This window comes from Brachyistius frenatus, unplaced genomic scaffold (assembly GCF_029030835.1).
Source record: "Brachyistius frenatus isolate BFR_SWC_R1_liver_20210118 unplaced genomic scaffold, ASM2903083v1 Contig_100, whole genome shotgun sequence".
Taxonomy (NCBI): Eukaryota; Metazoa; Chordata; class Actinopteri; family Embiotocidae; genus Brachyistius; species Brachyistius frenatus.
The window spans coordinates 156,493-173,149 of NW_027210699.1; the positions used below are offsets into that span (position 1 = coordinate 156,493).

Below are 16,657 nucleotides of genomic sequence, written 5' to 3' on the forward strand. Positions count from 1 at the left end.
ATGAGCAACTGACTGTTTTCGTCCCGCTGTCAAAGTGAATTTGCAGAAGTTTCCAGAAGCTTTGTTCAAACGGAAACAAGGATGAACGAGTTCTGGACAGCTTGTTGTTTTTAATTTGATTTGTTTTTGTCAGTTTGACTGTCAAAACCGTCAATCAGTTGACTTCAACTTACTACAATATCACAACACACAATATGCTCCACCAAACTGCTGCCATTTCATAGTTAAGAACTTTCTCCTACAATTAGCAAATTGTACCAACATTGTTGTATGATTAAATAAAGTTACTGATGCAAACTGAGTAGCAATGAATAGAAATGAAATGATCATATTGAGAGAAGATGAGAGGACTTCTGATAGACAGCAAGAGTAAAGAGAGAAAAGCAGAAGTTTTGGACCAGCGGTGTCAGGACATACCGGGATTTACAAAAAACATGATATAAAGAAAATGAAATATTGATATTGTGTTAATTTAACATATATACAATAATAATCTTCATCATTCCAACACCAGCATTTACCTGCTTAACAATTTGTCCCCGTTAGTCGTGTTATTGCCGACTTACACTGAATATAACCAACAAGAATATTATCTTTCCCGCGTCGCTTCCATTGTGGTCGGTTCCAAGTCGGTATTTCAGAGCGAGAAAACACGGAGTTCTTCCACTTGTATAATTTTTACACGTTAGATCTCTGCACCATTGTTTAAGATACTAAGAGACAGAAATAGGTATACATACCATAGACATTCATGTCTCTGTTTGTTTTTATTGAAGTATTCCAAAAAGGAATGTTTCATAATAAATACATAAATATTTCTACCCACCACTTAGACCGATATAATTTGACTGCTTTATTCTCAAATGGAAGAAGAAGGCATGCTGGGAAATAACAAGCTGGGAAACTGCATAACTTTTGAGATCAACGCAACCAAAATGACGGGTAGAAATTCCATTTATTTTTAATATAACATACAGTTCTGGAAAAAATACAATAAATGAAAAAGGCAATGAGTCAAAACCATAATTATACGAAGTTTAAAGGTGGTGTATATATCTGTACAGATCACAGGCCGGTCACTTTCACCAGCTGATGAGTCTTCCTAAGCTGACAAACGTAAACAGAACATAATCACATGGAAACATGGGATGTTGTGACCCCAGTTCAGACAGATGAAGGAATATCCTCCTCAGATCCTTAGAAATGCTTCACACTGGCCCACCGCACATTCTCCTGCAGCGGAAAACACAGACGTGCTTATAATGCACATTTCTCCTTTTATGTAAAGAAGTGGTGAGCGGCTGACACCTTCCTCCATCTCTAGCCGTCAGCCTGAAGTTTCAAGTGTTTTCACTCCGAGGAGAACCTTTTCTTCCACTCAAAAAACACCAACAATATACAGTAAGAGCCGAAGAGTAATGGATCAGCGAGGAGAAAATCAGCGACTCTTCTCCAGATCGCAGTGCTCAACGCTGCTCATCAGCTTTAACTAAAGTCATCGTGATGCAACTTTCCTGTTTATGTAATACAAACGAGTGCGTGTCTGTGTGTGCAGCGGATGTTGTGTGTTGACCTTCTCATGCTGGAATAACCTTTGTTAAAGAATTCAGAGAGTCACAGGACATTAAATCCAAACTGATAAAATGAATAGCTGAGAAATGCTGCAGGGGTGAAACAGGATCCTGTCGAGTCATCACATGTAAAGGAAATCATTTTTAAGAACAAGTTCCCAGCGGCTCATCAATCTTGCATGTAGGTGCTCTTTTCCAATTTTCTTTATGGCAGAAGTCGAATTTCATGTTTCATTCTAGGAATGCATTGAACTACAAAACGTCGTCTTCACTTACAGTTGAAGACGGACACAACTGCAAACATGAAGAACTGATAAGACGTATGTCAGCCACTAAAAGAAATTACATTTTGTCAAAATCACATTTTTTGTCGATTTCTAACAGCATGTGCTGCACTGGAAATCAGCTGGTTTGGGAAAATCTAAAGTAAGATGGCGTATTGAGCTTAAAGTGAGACAGGCAACATGTTTACAGGCTTCACTTTGTGTCTGCAGCTAGTTTTACTCTCATGGTGTGTTCAGACCAAACGTGAAGCAAATGTTCGCCTCGTGTTACTCGCTCGAGTTTGGACGCTCAAGTTAAATATTTTCAACACGAATTCACGGACGTTCGTGCCTTCGCATCGACTTTGTATGTAATCGCTCCGCAGGAGTAGTTGGCTTCACGTTTGGTCTGAACACGGCTGTTTGCCTGGACTGTTCTCTCCAGAGGTGATCTAATAATGTATCAATAAACCCATATGACAGATGATGTATTATTACAGATACTGGAAAAACAAATGTGTTGGCATCATTGAGGCGTCTGGAACCTGGTGTGTATGTTGAGTTCAGTTCACGGAGCAGCAGGTGAACACATACAAACACATTCATGGAGACACAGCTTCACTGGATGTCACATGTTGGTTTTTTTCAATTTACCTGCAGATTTCAAGAGTTTAACCTCTGACTTGTTGCCCACATTTGTTCAGTGATTCAACAAGGTTGCATGTGGTGACGACACACCAGTCTGCACACATTACACACACCGCAGGGTCAATGCTGCGTTGGGACGCATTCCTCCCATAAAAATCATCCAAGCTGTCTGCAGCTACACTGGTTGATGGTTTGTTCCTTCTCAGACCCTGGTGAGAGGTTTCACTGCCTTGCCATTGCAAAGATGCCGTCATCCAGACCATAACGGTCGGGTGCTCGTCTCAGTCACCCGCTGGTTTGTTAACTGACGTTTTAAAGCCTCATGTTCGGCATTTCGGCCGTGGCCATCTTGTTATTTTTAAGCCAGAAGTGACCATGTTTGGACAAGCTGGGACGAACACTATGCCCCACCCACCTACAGCACTGCACCTCAGCCATGTCAATTAAACCAGACACGCCCCCAAATATACCACCATTTGAGGCCTAATATCTAATTAAATATGGAATTATTTAACTCGTGAAGCCTTAATGAATGAATGAATGACTTGTGAGTTTGTATTGAGAGAAGTTGAATGGGAGTCTATGGAGCCGGAGGCTTTTTGGAGCCGACCTCTAGTGGCACTCGCTGGTATTGCAGCTGAAGACACTTCTGGATCGGAACCATTTTACAGACCTGCTCACATCTCCTTCATCAGACAGGTTGAGAACGGGAACTTGTTAAATTGTCTTCTATATCTCAGACCTTGTTATTCCACCATTGTTATTCCCTTCCTCCATGAGTGCTCATACCTGTTGTGTGTTTTCCAGCATCTGAAGAAACAGCTGATTTAGGATTAAGAATAGAGTCATTATCACCTTATAAAACTAACTACCTCTGCAGCCATAAAACGTAGAACAGAAATTATAGGCAGCTTAAATTACGTAAATGCAGCTAGCTGGAAACTCATTCACCAAAACAACAGCTCATAAATGACCTTATATCATCAAGTTAACTGTTTCCAGACATTGAATTATTCTGATTTTGTTAAATAGATTCTGATTAGAGTAAATCAAGACAAAGTAAGAATCCTTCCAACAAGAACTCAGTTTCAGGCTGAATGAATGAAATGAAAAGGCAACTTGTATTGAAGCTCTCATCCTCCAGATATTTTAATGGTGGAAATGATTTCCCATTAATCAGCATACTGTAACAGTACGTCACCTGAAGTCGGACTAAGATGTTTTTCCAACCTCAGATGCAGTAATGTGACGTTTTGCAGCTTGATGGCACAGACCACGGATGCTGCACAGTATCACAGGCTGCTAATCCTCACAATCACACGCAGTCACTGACATTTTTGGATTTTCTCAGCTGCACAATAAAACGTATAAACTGAGATTTTATTTAGAAAGGTGAACAGTATTTCTGTTTATGTCTCATGTATTGCTGTTTCCAAGGTGGAATACTTTTTAAATCAGGTGCACAACAAAGGAGCAAAACGTGATTTTTAAATGGAGGTCTCACCAATCAGCCTCAACATTAAACCCAATGGGAAGTTAATTATAAAATATTACAACAATCTTGTCTTCATACAGATTATAATCTTCGGTTCATGTTGATTTATTTGAATGCTCGTTTTGGAGACTGTCATTTGAAGTGCTGTTGAACTGCACTGGGCGACACCTAGAGGGTGTTCCTAATATTTTGTAAAGTTATTATATTTGCGCAAACTCAACATGCCGATAATCAGCTAGTCCTGTCATGTGGGCGTGAATAATAGGAACGTATTAGTACCCATTTTCTTAATGGTCACGCTCGAATTGGCAAAAACCAAGAGACATTGAACATATCACATTTTTAACTTCATCGATCAGCTCGTCGTCATTCAGACATTCAGGTTTCTGACGTGAACATCAGAAGACTCTCGCTCATTCTGCATCAGAGCTGGACATGAAAAGATGTCCATCAATATCTGGTGTTTAACTGTTGACCAGCTGCAGCCTTCACAGTGAAGTCCGGTTTCGTTCTCCGGTCCGGTGCTGATGATGCTGCAGGGATGTTTATGTTACTGCAGACATGAGAGAAACATAAGTTGAGTGAGAGTGTGTGTGTGTGTGTGTGTGTGTGTGTGTGTGTGTGTGTGTGTGTGTGTGTGTGTGTGTGTGTGTGTGTGTGTGTGTGTGTGTGTGTGTGTGTGTGTGTGTGTGTGTCTCTCTCTAGATCAGACCGGGGCATTGTACGGCCCGCGGGCCACATCCGGCCCTTTGGCTGTCCCTGACCGGCCCGTGTGAGGTCAATGGTAAATTAGGAATCAAACGTAAATAAGTGAACATCATGCATGTGTAACCCAGTTCAGCAGCCCAATTTACAGATGTTCCCTAAACATCTCACCGAGCGAGCTAGTGGTCTGAACCCCCCCGCCCCCTCTGAGCCACCACTCACCTACCGGAGACCCCGCAGCTACAACAGGTGCAGGAAGCAGATTAGGAGCAAAGTACGACATTTTGAGATTCCAAAGAGAGTGAATTGATCCGTTTTTCCAGAGAGCTACCTGCTGAGCATCAGGAGCTGTGGAGGGAGAAGTTCTCACCGGGATGAACTCCATCGGGCGTTTCTTCCCCACTAAGTTACTACCTGAGGTTAACTTGTTATAACTAAGTTGTGTCAGAGAATTGTGAGTAATTTACCTTGAGGAACATAGCAAAGTAAAAACCAGTCTTTAATTCAGTAAATTATAAACCCTCATTAAGACTTGAATCATTAGTTCTATGTGTTTTGTGGGCTGGAGGTGTCATTGCTCTTATATATATATATATATATATATATATACCTAACCCTTCTCTCACTGAACAAAAGCAAATAACTGAAAAACTCAAATTAGGTAATTACACTACAAACAAAATATCAATAGCACTTATTCCATTTTTGTATAAAGTTAATTTAATGCTGATCTTTGATATACTGCAAAAATATGCTCATTTTCAAAATCTTTTTTGTGAATGTTGATTGAATAGTGATATAATGTTGATGTTTTTAAAATGCTTGCACCACATTTGAATAGCCTAATTGTAACATCTTCTACTACCAGTAGCAGCTAATATAAACCATACAATTTACTGCTTTTCATAAAGAGATCAAATTAATGTTGAGCAGAATTGAGTTCGGCCTGTTGGTCCGGCCCTCCACAACAGTCCCAGTTTCTCATGAGGCCCCGTGGGAAAATGAATTGCCCACCCCTGATCCAGAAGATCCCACAGGTCTCCTCGACTCACCTCTGATTAGTTTCTGCCACCACATCAATGTTTTCCTCGTTCTTCTTCGTTGGTCTTCCTGATGGATCTGATCTCTGATCTCTGATCTCAATGAAACAGGAAGACAGACGTCAGCTGGCTGTGAAGCAGCGTTGGACTTCTTCTCTTTAGATTTCAATGGCCAGCAGATCTGCAGATGAACTATTGATTTAACAACCACCACTGAGACTTTAAAAAGTCTATCAACTAAAACTTTAATGAAACCTAATAATGTAGTAACTATATTTCACTATGAACATAATAACGTACATACAGACAGTTTGTTGTGTTTTCAATGATGATCTTCTTCCAGTAGTTTGAGTGTTTGTCATGTCTGTGGAGGAAGTGAGACTAGCCTCCATCCTACCATAACGATGTCTGCCTGTCAGTTACATGATCCTGTCCTTCTGCTTCGTAGCTGTTTCTAATCACTTTCTTGGATGGAGGAAATTCACATCTGACACCAGAAATGATTTCCTTAATCAAACGAGACAGCTGAGCTCAGAGATGTGGCCGATATTAAAGGGAAAAAAGTGAGTAAATAGACAAATCTCACAGATAGCAGATGGCCATGTACAGTATAATACATTTCATTTTAAAACCTCCGTATGAATCTCTGCTGTCTCCTGTGGGTGGATCAGAACCCACTGAAAAGAACTTGATGTCCTGCAGGCTCCAAGAAGTTCCCCTCCTCCACCTCGGTCCGGCTTGTTCGGCTCCACTAGAGTTCAACTTGGTTTGAAAGACTTTCCAGAAAGCAGCTTCTACAGAGACCGTGTTGACTGAGGCTGCTTCATTAAAGTGAAAACCCTCGTTACGATCAGGCCGGACTCACACCGGTCCGCGGTCAGGATGGAGGCTGGATGATGGATGTGAGCTCACAGCTGCTGCTGCTGCTGACCCGTCACGCAGAGAAGCAGCCGGCAAGTCGGCGACCGCATCATCATCCAGCGCCGGAGGCTGCAGCGCGGCGAGGGGAGCCGGGTTCTGTGGCGCCGCAGCGGGAACTTTGTCAGTGACGGAATGAGGCCAATCCCTCCTCTGGTGCATGTACACGGATTAATAATACAGCACACAGCAGCATCACATCCAGCTGTACACAAGGAGAGGAGAAAAAACATACAACCCCAGGGAGGGAAGATGGTGTGTTTCTGTCACTTTGTTTTGTCTCATTCAGCATCTGCATACAGCTGTGCATGAGGACAGTGCAAACAACTTCAGTCACACACAAACCCAAGGGTTAGACATTTTAAGCAAAAATGATATTTAATAATCAGTCTGAACTCTTCGACTACTCTTCTCAGGCTCAAAAAACGCCGTCCAACTTCTGAAACCGCCTCGGATGGAGCTGGAGGAAAAAACATGTTTTCAGCTTCATCTTTCTTCGTTTTCGCTGCACGACCAACATCCTGCTGTCTGTTGAGTCGCTCTCATGACTGTCCACACCTGTGGTAGATTTATGTTAGCTCTACCTGCACCTCAGCCTCTTTTATTTTGAAGGAGTTCCACTCTGAACTTTCTGACGACTGTCGTGTTCCTCCGTCGGGACATCTAATCTCACAGAGACACAGTTTCACCTTCCAGCCTCCAGAACCTGATGGCGGCGCGTTCCTCTTCTTCGTGTGATGTTTTCATTGCCGGCTGGCAGACAGCTTTTAGGGGCATTACCGCCACCTTCTGACGGGAATAAAATACAAACAGGCACCGGTGAAAACATTGGAAATAAGGAGGAACGATAGTCACAGATACGAGTAGATGTTTTTGTATTTGAATGACTATTGTAATATTTTAATATGACCCCTCCCTTGTCTGGGTTGTCCCGTAGCCTTCGACTCAGACAGTCTGAGCCATGTTGCATTTCGTACCCCAACGACAAGAACAAACATCCAAACTGATAAAAGGCTTCACATCACATTTTGGAGTGTAAAAGTCTTTCCTGGGAATCTTTAGACAACGTTGACTAGATTCTATTAACGTGTCCCCATTTCCGAATGTAAAAAAGAAAAGCAGTGCGTTGCAGAGATTCATACTGGAAGCAACAGCGTTCTTTAAATGGGTCGGTTTTGGTTATAGCTGCTGCTCCCTCCACCTGTTACCACACTCAGCATCATGGTGTTGTCCTCCACCTGTTGCAGCTTGAATCAGACCTAACAACAATAACACTGGAGTTCACCTGGAGCTCAACTTTTGGATCCGATCAGAAATCTTTGATTTTCCAGTTGCTTTTTTCAACATTTGCGACGTAGTTTGCAGAGATTCATGTTGTTTTTCTGGGGCACAACTTTCTTGTCAAGAATAATAAATGATGATTCTTTTGAACTGTTACCTAATGAATAACGACTCACGTGTAGTCGCTCACTATGATAACAAGCATGCTGCACATTACATAAATAGCTGAAAATATTTTAGTTCTAATCTTTTTATTTTATTTTCTGAACTTATAGAAATGTGGGTTAAAAGTTGAATAAATGACTGCTAAAAAAAGTAATGCAGCTTCACAAAATAGACAGTCTACATAAGTTCTTTAAATAATATTAATTCAACACGTTATACACAAAGGTCCTCAGAAGACTGTGTATCCTGTCAATTCCGGTTTTGCCATTTCTTCCGGTCAGTCTACATGAGGTTTGTTTTGATGATGAGAGAAGTAGAAGAGTCTTCTTAGCTGGGAACCAGGAGTTATTTCTATTGATTAATTTTTTTGCTGTAATGACTTCAGCAGAGCTTTGATTGAGGAGCAATCACAATAAGTTTGAAAAATTCCAAAGTACTGTCAATATTGCTAAGATTGTTTGAATTTGCATTAATTATTGCGATTGTGATCTTGTGGCGGGTCCATTACCTAAAATCCACCAGGAGCTCCATTAAGCTTTAACTTGCTGTTATCTGAAGAAGGATTGTCTCTTTTTCAACTCATATAAACAATGTGTCACTATGCGCTGACTCAGCACAACTCTCCATGGAACAATGAGTCAGTGCTTTGGTTTCATCACACACACTGACTACTGTAATTCAATCCTGGCAGGCTTCCCCAACAAATTTATTCACCAACTTGATCTTCTCCAGAGCTGCAGCAGGAAAAATTACTCATAACGTCCCCCGATCATTTCACAGCTCTGCTTATTCTACCTCCCTGGTTCTCCTGTGTCACAACAGATTAACTATAAAATCGATTTATTAATATTTAAACAACTTTCTTCTATCTCACAAACCTCCTTCAAACCGACACTCCCTCCTGCTGCCTGCAGTTTTCATCAGCAGGTTTCCTGTCACCGAGCCATCAACCGGAGCAGGCCGGGTGAAAGGCTGCTCCCTGCTGCTCCCACACATCAGCACACTGGACCATGTGACTGATTCTTCAGCTTTTAAACTGGCTTACTCACCTTAACTGCATTGTTGGTGGAGGCATTGGTTTGGGGGGGTGACTGTCCTTTTTTATTTTAATTTTTTTACATAAAAGATATATACTTTCGTAGCCTAATGATGCAGTTTGTGTCCTCATGGTGAGGCCACACAATAAATGTGAACTTCTGACGTACATGCGTGTGTCCAGTGTTAGCAGACTAGTGACAAAATGCCATTAAATAAAATGCTTTATCATTATTACAAAAAAAAAAGGTAGATGTAGATTATAAGAAAGTGGCGGATATTCTCTTTAGTTGACGTATTTCTATATTATCTTTAATGTAATACTTGTTTTTTGCTGGCTGTAGTAAAAGAGATCAAATCAATTCACAATTCTTTCCTCTAATTGGCACATTGTTTAAAATTGTTGATGTTTTTCATAACCAAGGTGAGTCTCATTTAAATGTGCTGCCACATTTATACCAGTTGCGTCTCCAGGGGGCTTTGGGAAACACTGCCTGCACAATAAGAGGATCAAACTAAATTCATCATGCATTCATATTACTAGAGCCGCAGACAAAGATCCTGTGACCTAAAAAGAAATACTGATTATACATGCTTCTTTATTTTGTTATTCGTGTTTGTTATTCATATGATTCAAGCTGAATCTGATCACACAGCATGCTGGGAGAGTTTCAATAGGCCACCAGTCCTCCACATAACACAGACACACTCATGTTGGTAGAATTTAAAGGCTCCACAACATGTGACTGTTTCAGCTCGTTATCTATGTAACATCCATTAATGTATGAATAATTACTTCTTTTTTTATCAATTAGATGGTTGATATTTTAGTTTAAATGAGAGAAAAGAGAATGTACTAATATTAGATATATTTGTGATTTAATTAGTTCATTATTAAAGTAGCTGTTCTGGTCAATTGACTAATCAATCAATCAATAAAACGATGCATCTTTGCAACACGTGATCCAGCCTTCCTTTGACTGCTCTTTCCATGCAGCTGTGTCTTCTCTGTCTTTTCATCAGTTCATCAGTCTCTGTGTCTCTGGATGTGTTTGCAGGAGGTCGGCTGTGATCGCCAGCTGGACAGCGGTGCCAGGGAGGATAACTGCGGCGTCTGCGGCGGCGATGGCTCCACATGCCGGCTGGTACGAGGACAGGCGCTCCCCCACCTGACACCAGAACAACGTAGGTACCGGACCGCCGCACGGCACATTCTGCTCTGTGGAACAAACGTTCTCAGTTCAAATCAACGTTATGTGCTTGTACATGCGAGACCATCGAAGACACTCTGAAGCAGAGTGAACGTAACTCCAGAAGTTGATTGTTTAACAATTTTCAGGAGTCAACCTGAACTCTTTGGGAGTTAAAACAAGAGGAGTCAAATTCAACTTTTACTTTGATTTGTTTTAATGTGTTAACAGTCAACACTTAAAAGTATGTTTTATGACCTTATAGAGTTAATATTTCATCACTCTAGAAAGATTTTAGGTAACATTGATTACAAATTAACAACACATTCATCACAAATATATATTAACAAAATATACAGTATGCAGTGTGATTATATGCAGTGTGATTGTGTGATTATATGCAGTGTGATTGTGTGATTATATGCAGTGTGATTGTGTGATTATATGCAGTGTGATTGTGTGATTATATGCAGTGTGATTGTGTGATTATATGCAGTGTGATTATATGCAGTGTGATTGTGTGGTTATATGAAGTGTGATTATATGCAGTGTGATTGTGTGATTATATGCAGTGTGATTGTGTGATTATATGCAGTGTGATTATATGCAGTGTGATTGTGTGGTTATATGAAGTGTGATTATATGCAGTGTGATTGTGTGATTATATGCAGTGTGATTGTGTGATTATATGCAGTGTGATTGTGTGATTATATGCAGTGTGATTGTGTGATTATATGCAGTGTGATTGTGTGATTATATGCAGTGTGATTGTGTGGTTATATGAAGTGTGATTATATGCAGTGTGATTGTGTGATTATATGCAGTGTGATTGTGTGATTATATGCAGTGTGATTATATGCAGTGTGATTGTGTGGTTATATGAAGTGTGATTATATGCAGTGTGATTGTGTGATTATATGCAGTGTGATTATATGCAGTGTGATTGTGTGGTTATATGAAGTGTGATTATATGCAGTGTGATTGTGTGATTATATGCAGTGTGATTGTGTGATTATATGAAGTGTGATTATATGCAGTGTGATTATATGCAGTGTGATTGTGTGGTTATATGCAGTGTGATTGTATGATTATATGCAGTTTGATTATGTGACTGTGTGATTACATGCAGTGTGATTGTATGATTATATACAGTTTGATTATGTGATTGTGTGATTATATGCAGTTTGATTATGTGATTGTATGATTATATGCAGTTTGATTATGTGATTGTGTGATTATATGCAGTGTGATTATATGCAGTGTGATTGTGTGATTATATGAAGTGTGATTATATACAGTGTGATTATATGAAGTGTGATTATATACAGTGTGATTATATGCAGTGTGATTGTGTGATTATATGAAGTGTGATTATATACAGTGTGATTATATGAAGTGTGATTATATACAGTGTGATTATATGCAGTGTGATTGTGTGATTATATGAAGTGTGATAATATATACAGTGTGATTATATGAAGTGTGATTATATACAGTGTGATTATATGCAGTGTGATTGTGTGATTATATGAAGTGTGATTATATACAGTGTGATTATATACAGTGTGCGGTGTGGTTTTAAATCATAGCCCTGTTTTACGTATCATTGTGTCTTCATTGAAATCTTCCAAAACGACATGTTTCAACATTAATTAGGTTGCTTTATTCTCAAAAGTTACAAGAAAATAACTAAGGCATGCTGGGAAATGCTAATACAGAAACAAAGCTGCACAGTAAACACCAGGAGATGCGTTGAATCGTGTTCCTGCGAATGAACACCTAAATATTACTCCACCAAAGAGTCTCTGAACACAAGATGTAGTTTATTTCCTCTCCAGAAATTTGCTGTGCAGTTTCGAAACAATGTCTTCCTTCACTTCCATTTCTGAGCTCCATGTTGTCCAAGCTAATCCTGAGCCCTCAACACAGTGCGTTTTAAATCTGAAATACCTGCAAACCTCTTTCCTCGTTCCAAATGTGAATAAATCCGTGACCTTCTGGCCATCTTCAAATGGCTCCGCCCCTCGACTCAGTTCAGACCCAGTAACTCTCTGCTGGTTTCATATCTGTAGACAAAACATGCAGTGTATCCACCCAGTCTCCGGCAGCCATGTTGGCTTCAGTCGGCTCTCCTCTCACTGCCTCCAGCTTTTATTTATCACGGCTAGACTGTCAGAAGTCCATCTGGCGAAACCAATCCACCCGCTAGCAGATGGAGCATCACCATTCACGCAGCAAGGACTTTTATTTTTTGTCATAAATCTGTTCTTTTGGTATTTTCCTGAGATTTGGTTTCTGTCTACTGATAAAACACAGTGCATATCAGGAAGATCTGAGCAGAAAATGTGTGTTTGAAAATGATATTTAATCAGTTTCCATATTAGTTTTAAAACAACAACACTGGCATTTATCGTTCAGTCTGTCAGGAGAGATTAGATGGAAAAATACTGGAGAAATCAGAATTTAGTGCTTGCTGTAATTTTCTAAATATAGCTAGATAAAAAATAAATACATACATACTCAATGTTCACTTAATATTTTGCTTTGAGTAAAAAAAAAAAAAAAGATGCATGTGACTTTCTATTTGTTCTTTAAACATTGTCTCCTATTGTGTGCACCGTTTTCCAAACTGTGTTTCTATGCTGCTTAATAATTAATATGCGGCTTAATAAAGTCACAGCTATCTATCTATCTATCTATCTATCTATCTATCTATCTATCTATCTATCTATCTATCTATCTATCTATCTATCTATCTATCTATCTATCTATCTATCTATCTATCTATCTATCTATCTATCTATCTATCTATCTATCTATATATATATCTATCTGTCCATCTATCTATCTATCTATCTGACAGCAAATATGCACACCAGAGTTACTGGCTCCTGGGCAGAGTGACTGTATCTGATGTTGTAAATTAAACTGCTTTGGCATGCTTTGGGGAGCAGAAATGAACATGGCTGGATCCCCTGAAAAAGACCTATGTTAGAAATCACAGCCAGCGACCATGTAAATACATTTTCTGGCTTTTAATTTGTGGAAACCCAAACGTTCCCTTCTTTGAGGCCTAATATCTACTTAGTTATGGAATTATGCGCATGATTAAGGCATTTTCACAGCACTGTGCATGGACCTTCAGAAAGCCTGTAGATCTAGAAGGGATTCAGTCCATGCAGCCCACTCTTTGATAAAAGGACCTCTGCATTAAGTAACAGAGGCTGTGATCACGTTACTTCTTGTTCTGTCCTCTCGTGGCAGAAGAAGGGACTCGACAATCTGAATATATCATTTAGCATTAATGCTTCCTTCCAGATGTTCAAGCTACCCATGCCATGTGCACTAATGCATCCCTGTACCATCACAGATGCTGGCTTTAGAACTGAGCTGATAACAAGCTGGATGGTCCCTCTCCTCTTTAACCCGGAGGATGCAGTGTCCATGATTTCCAAACAGAATCTCAGATTGTGATCCATCAGACCTCAGGACAGTTGTCCACTTCACCTCAGTCCATCTTCAATGATCTCGGTCCAGAGAAGGCGGCGGTGTTTCTGGATCATGTTTCTATCTGGTTTCTTCTTTGGAGAGTTTTAACATCATTTGTGGACGCAGCGATGAACTGTGTTCACAGACGATGGTTTTCACAAGTGTTCCTGAGCCCATGCAGTGATTTCCACTCCAGAATAGTGTGTTTTTAATGCAGTGCTGCCTGAGGGCCTGAAGATCACCACCATCCAATATTGGTTTCCAGCCTTGTCCCTTGTGTTCAGAGATTTCTCCAGATTCTCTGAATCTTTTAATGATATTATGAACCGCAGACGATGAAATCCACTAATTCTTTGGAGTTTTATGTTGATGAAAATTATTCTCAGATTGTTGAACTATTTTCCCAAAGTCTTTCACAGAGTGGTGAACCTCTCCCCATCTTCACTGCTGAGAGACTGAAATGCTATTTTTATACTCAATCATGTTACCAATCTGTTGCCATGGTAACCTCATCAGTTGTGTGTGTTGTTTTTTTTAGCATTATACAACTTTTCCAGTCTTTTGTTGACCCTGTCCCAATTTTTTGGAGCACATATTTTTCATAAAACAATAACATTTCTAAGTTTCAACATTTGATTTGTTGTCTTTTTTCTATTTTCAATAAAATATTGGTTTATGTTTTGGAACTCATCGCATTCTGTTTTTGCACGTTTGCACATTTTACACATCGTCCCAACTTTTTTGGAAGAGGAAGTAAAAGTCAAAAGAATTTCCAAAGTGGTTTGGAGATAAAAACAAGATATTCTAAATTGAATCAACTTGAGAATAAACAAAGTTAAATATTTACATAAAGTCAAAGAGAAGATTAGTTGATTTTAATACATTTGTGTATGATGTGATGCAGTGAGTCAGGATTCATCTTCCAGGCAATATGGATATTTGTATTTCAAGGAGATATATCTAATACATGTGGAGACATTTATTAAAACGCAAAAATATGGTGCTCATGTAAAAACCTGCTGCGGGGACTTAAAGAGTGTCAGTAAATAAATTAATATCAATTCATCCCATCTGGACCAAAGCAGCGGATCTACCGACCAACACCGATATCCCCACAGCTAGTGCGGCTAAAATCCTGTCCTCAACCATCACATTATGTTGCTAAGAGCTTGTTTTCAAAACTTCAAAACTTCACGCGTCTGTTTATGTCTTGATTCCATGACACATACCGTTAAAGGTTTTAGCATGCTTGTTCTGTCCCATAATACTTCTGCTCGGGTTACTCTGTGTGTCTCTGAAATGGGCTTGGCACTGTGAAGTGACCTGAAGTGTGACTTGTGGCCAGCGTTCATTGTATCCCAGGAGGGGGGAATCTGTAAAGCTGCCTTCAACAAGGATCAGAGTTTCCTGGCCATAACAACTCAACCTGCCGGATTCATTTGTGTGTTTTCCATTCACTTTTTATAATTTTCAGTCTCCAGCTTTGATGTCCCAAAAGAGGAGAGCTGATCCAGTAAACCAATCACGATGGTTTAGGTTTACCTTGGTAACTAAGTATATTTACAGACTCACAGAGTATCACCTTTGTTTCTCATCATACATTATTCATGTCTCCACTATTTATCAGTCGTTGCATTTGGAATATAAATTGGCTGCATTTCCCCAAAGCATTAGTTTACGGATCCAGCAGCTTCATGTGAAATGAGCTCATAGCTTTTTATCTATGTTTCATTTACCTCATTTATTTTGAAGGTCACTCTAAAAAAAAATTTTTTTTTAAATGTGGCTTTATATTTAATCTGTATTTTAGTGCACAGAAAAAAAAAAGAATGCAAATGGCTGCAGCTGAATTTATTTCATTGCTCCTATAAATTTAAAGCGTTGCAGATGCAGTTTTCAAGCATAATTATGTTACAGGGCCGAGTTGAGTGGCCGGCTGCCAGAGCCGCTTAATTGTTTGAGCTTGGCTGCCATTCGTTGCCAGAGGAAAAACGAACTTTCATTAAATGTAGAAAATAGAATTAACACTCTATTTGTCTATAAAGGTTTCACCTCATTATAGCACCTCATCCCTTTAACCAAAGAGGGAGAAACACCTCCACTGTGAAAAGTCAGGAAGTCTATTTTTCTTGCTGAAATCTAGAAATCCTTCCACAGCAATAAATACCTTTAATAGTTTAGCTGCGTGCTGTTTGTGCACACTGTGACCATGACCTCACAGCGTACACAGGAGAGCCTCATGATTGACTAGTTAGCGAGGCTCACTGACGTTTAACGGCACACATGTGGATGTTATTTAGATCTGCAGAGGTGATCAGTGCTGCTGTTGCAATTGTAAAGCAGGCAGATTTAGGGATGCCAGCAGTTGTAGTGGTGGTCCGCTTAAGTCAGCGCTCCCAAAACAGCAAGAGGCCGTTACCACAGGCAGGAAGTACTTTGTGTGGGAGTCGTTTTCCTTTAAGTGAGGCAGTTCAGTGCAAGTCAGGAATAAATGCTGCACTCTGTTTCATACTGTTTATACATGTTATCACACCTGAGATCTGCTGCAAAATAAGATCTGATGGTTTTCACTTCAGGGCAGCGTGACACACTGACAACATGACTGACTAGATACTGAAAAGGTAAATACATCTTTACTCCTCCTCCTCCTGAGTGTAAGCAGTCTGTGAAAACATCCTTTTACTGTCTCATCTTCAGATCCGTCTCTTCTGTCCTTAACGATAGCTAAAGCTCAGAAGCCAAAGAAAACTAAGACGAAAAGACATATGAGATCCGACCAGCAGATTAATATTTGTGGCTGAGTGTAAATTAAAGTCGCTTAAATATCGTCTGGATTTGACCTGATTAGGAGCCCCTT

General features: G+C 39.9%; 1 protein-coding gene across 3 annotated transcripts in view; it reads left to right on the top strand.

Annotated features, from left to right (window-relative positions):
* Positions 1-16,657, top strand: part of adamtsl3 (ADAMTS-like 3) — a 183,190-nt gene that overhangs the window by 97,050 nt on the left and 69,483 nt on the right. For all 3 annotated transcript variants that reach the window (XM_069711465.1, XM_069711466.1, XM_069711467.1), the window contains exon 7: positions 10,180-10,306. In XM_069711465.1, coding sequence (XP_069567566.1) covers positions 10,180-10,306 — 127 coding nt within the window. The remainder of the gene's footprint in view (positions 1-10,179; positions 10,307-16,657) is intronic.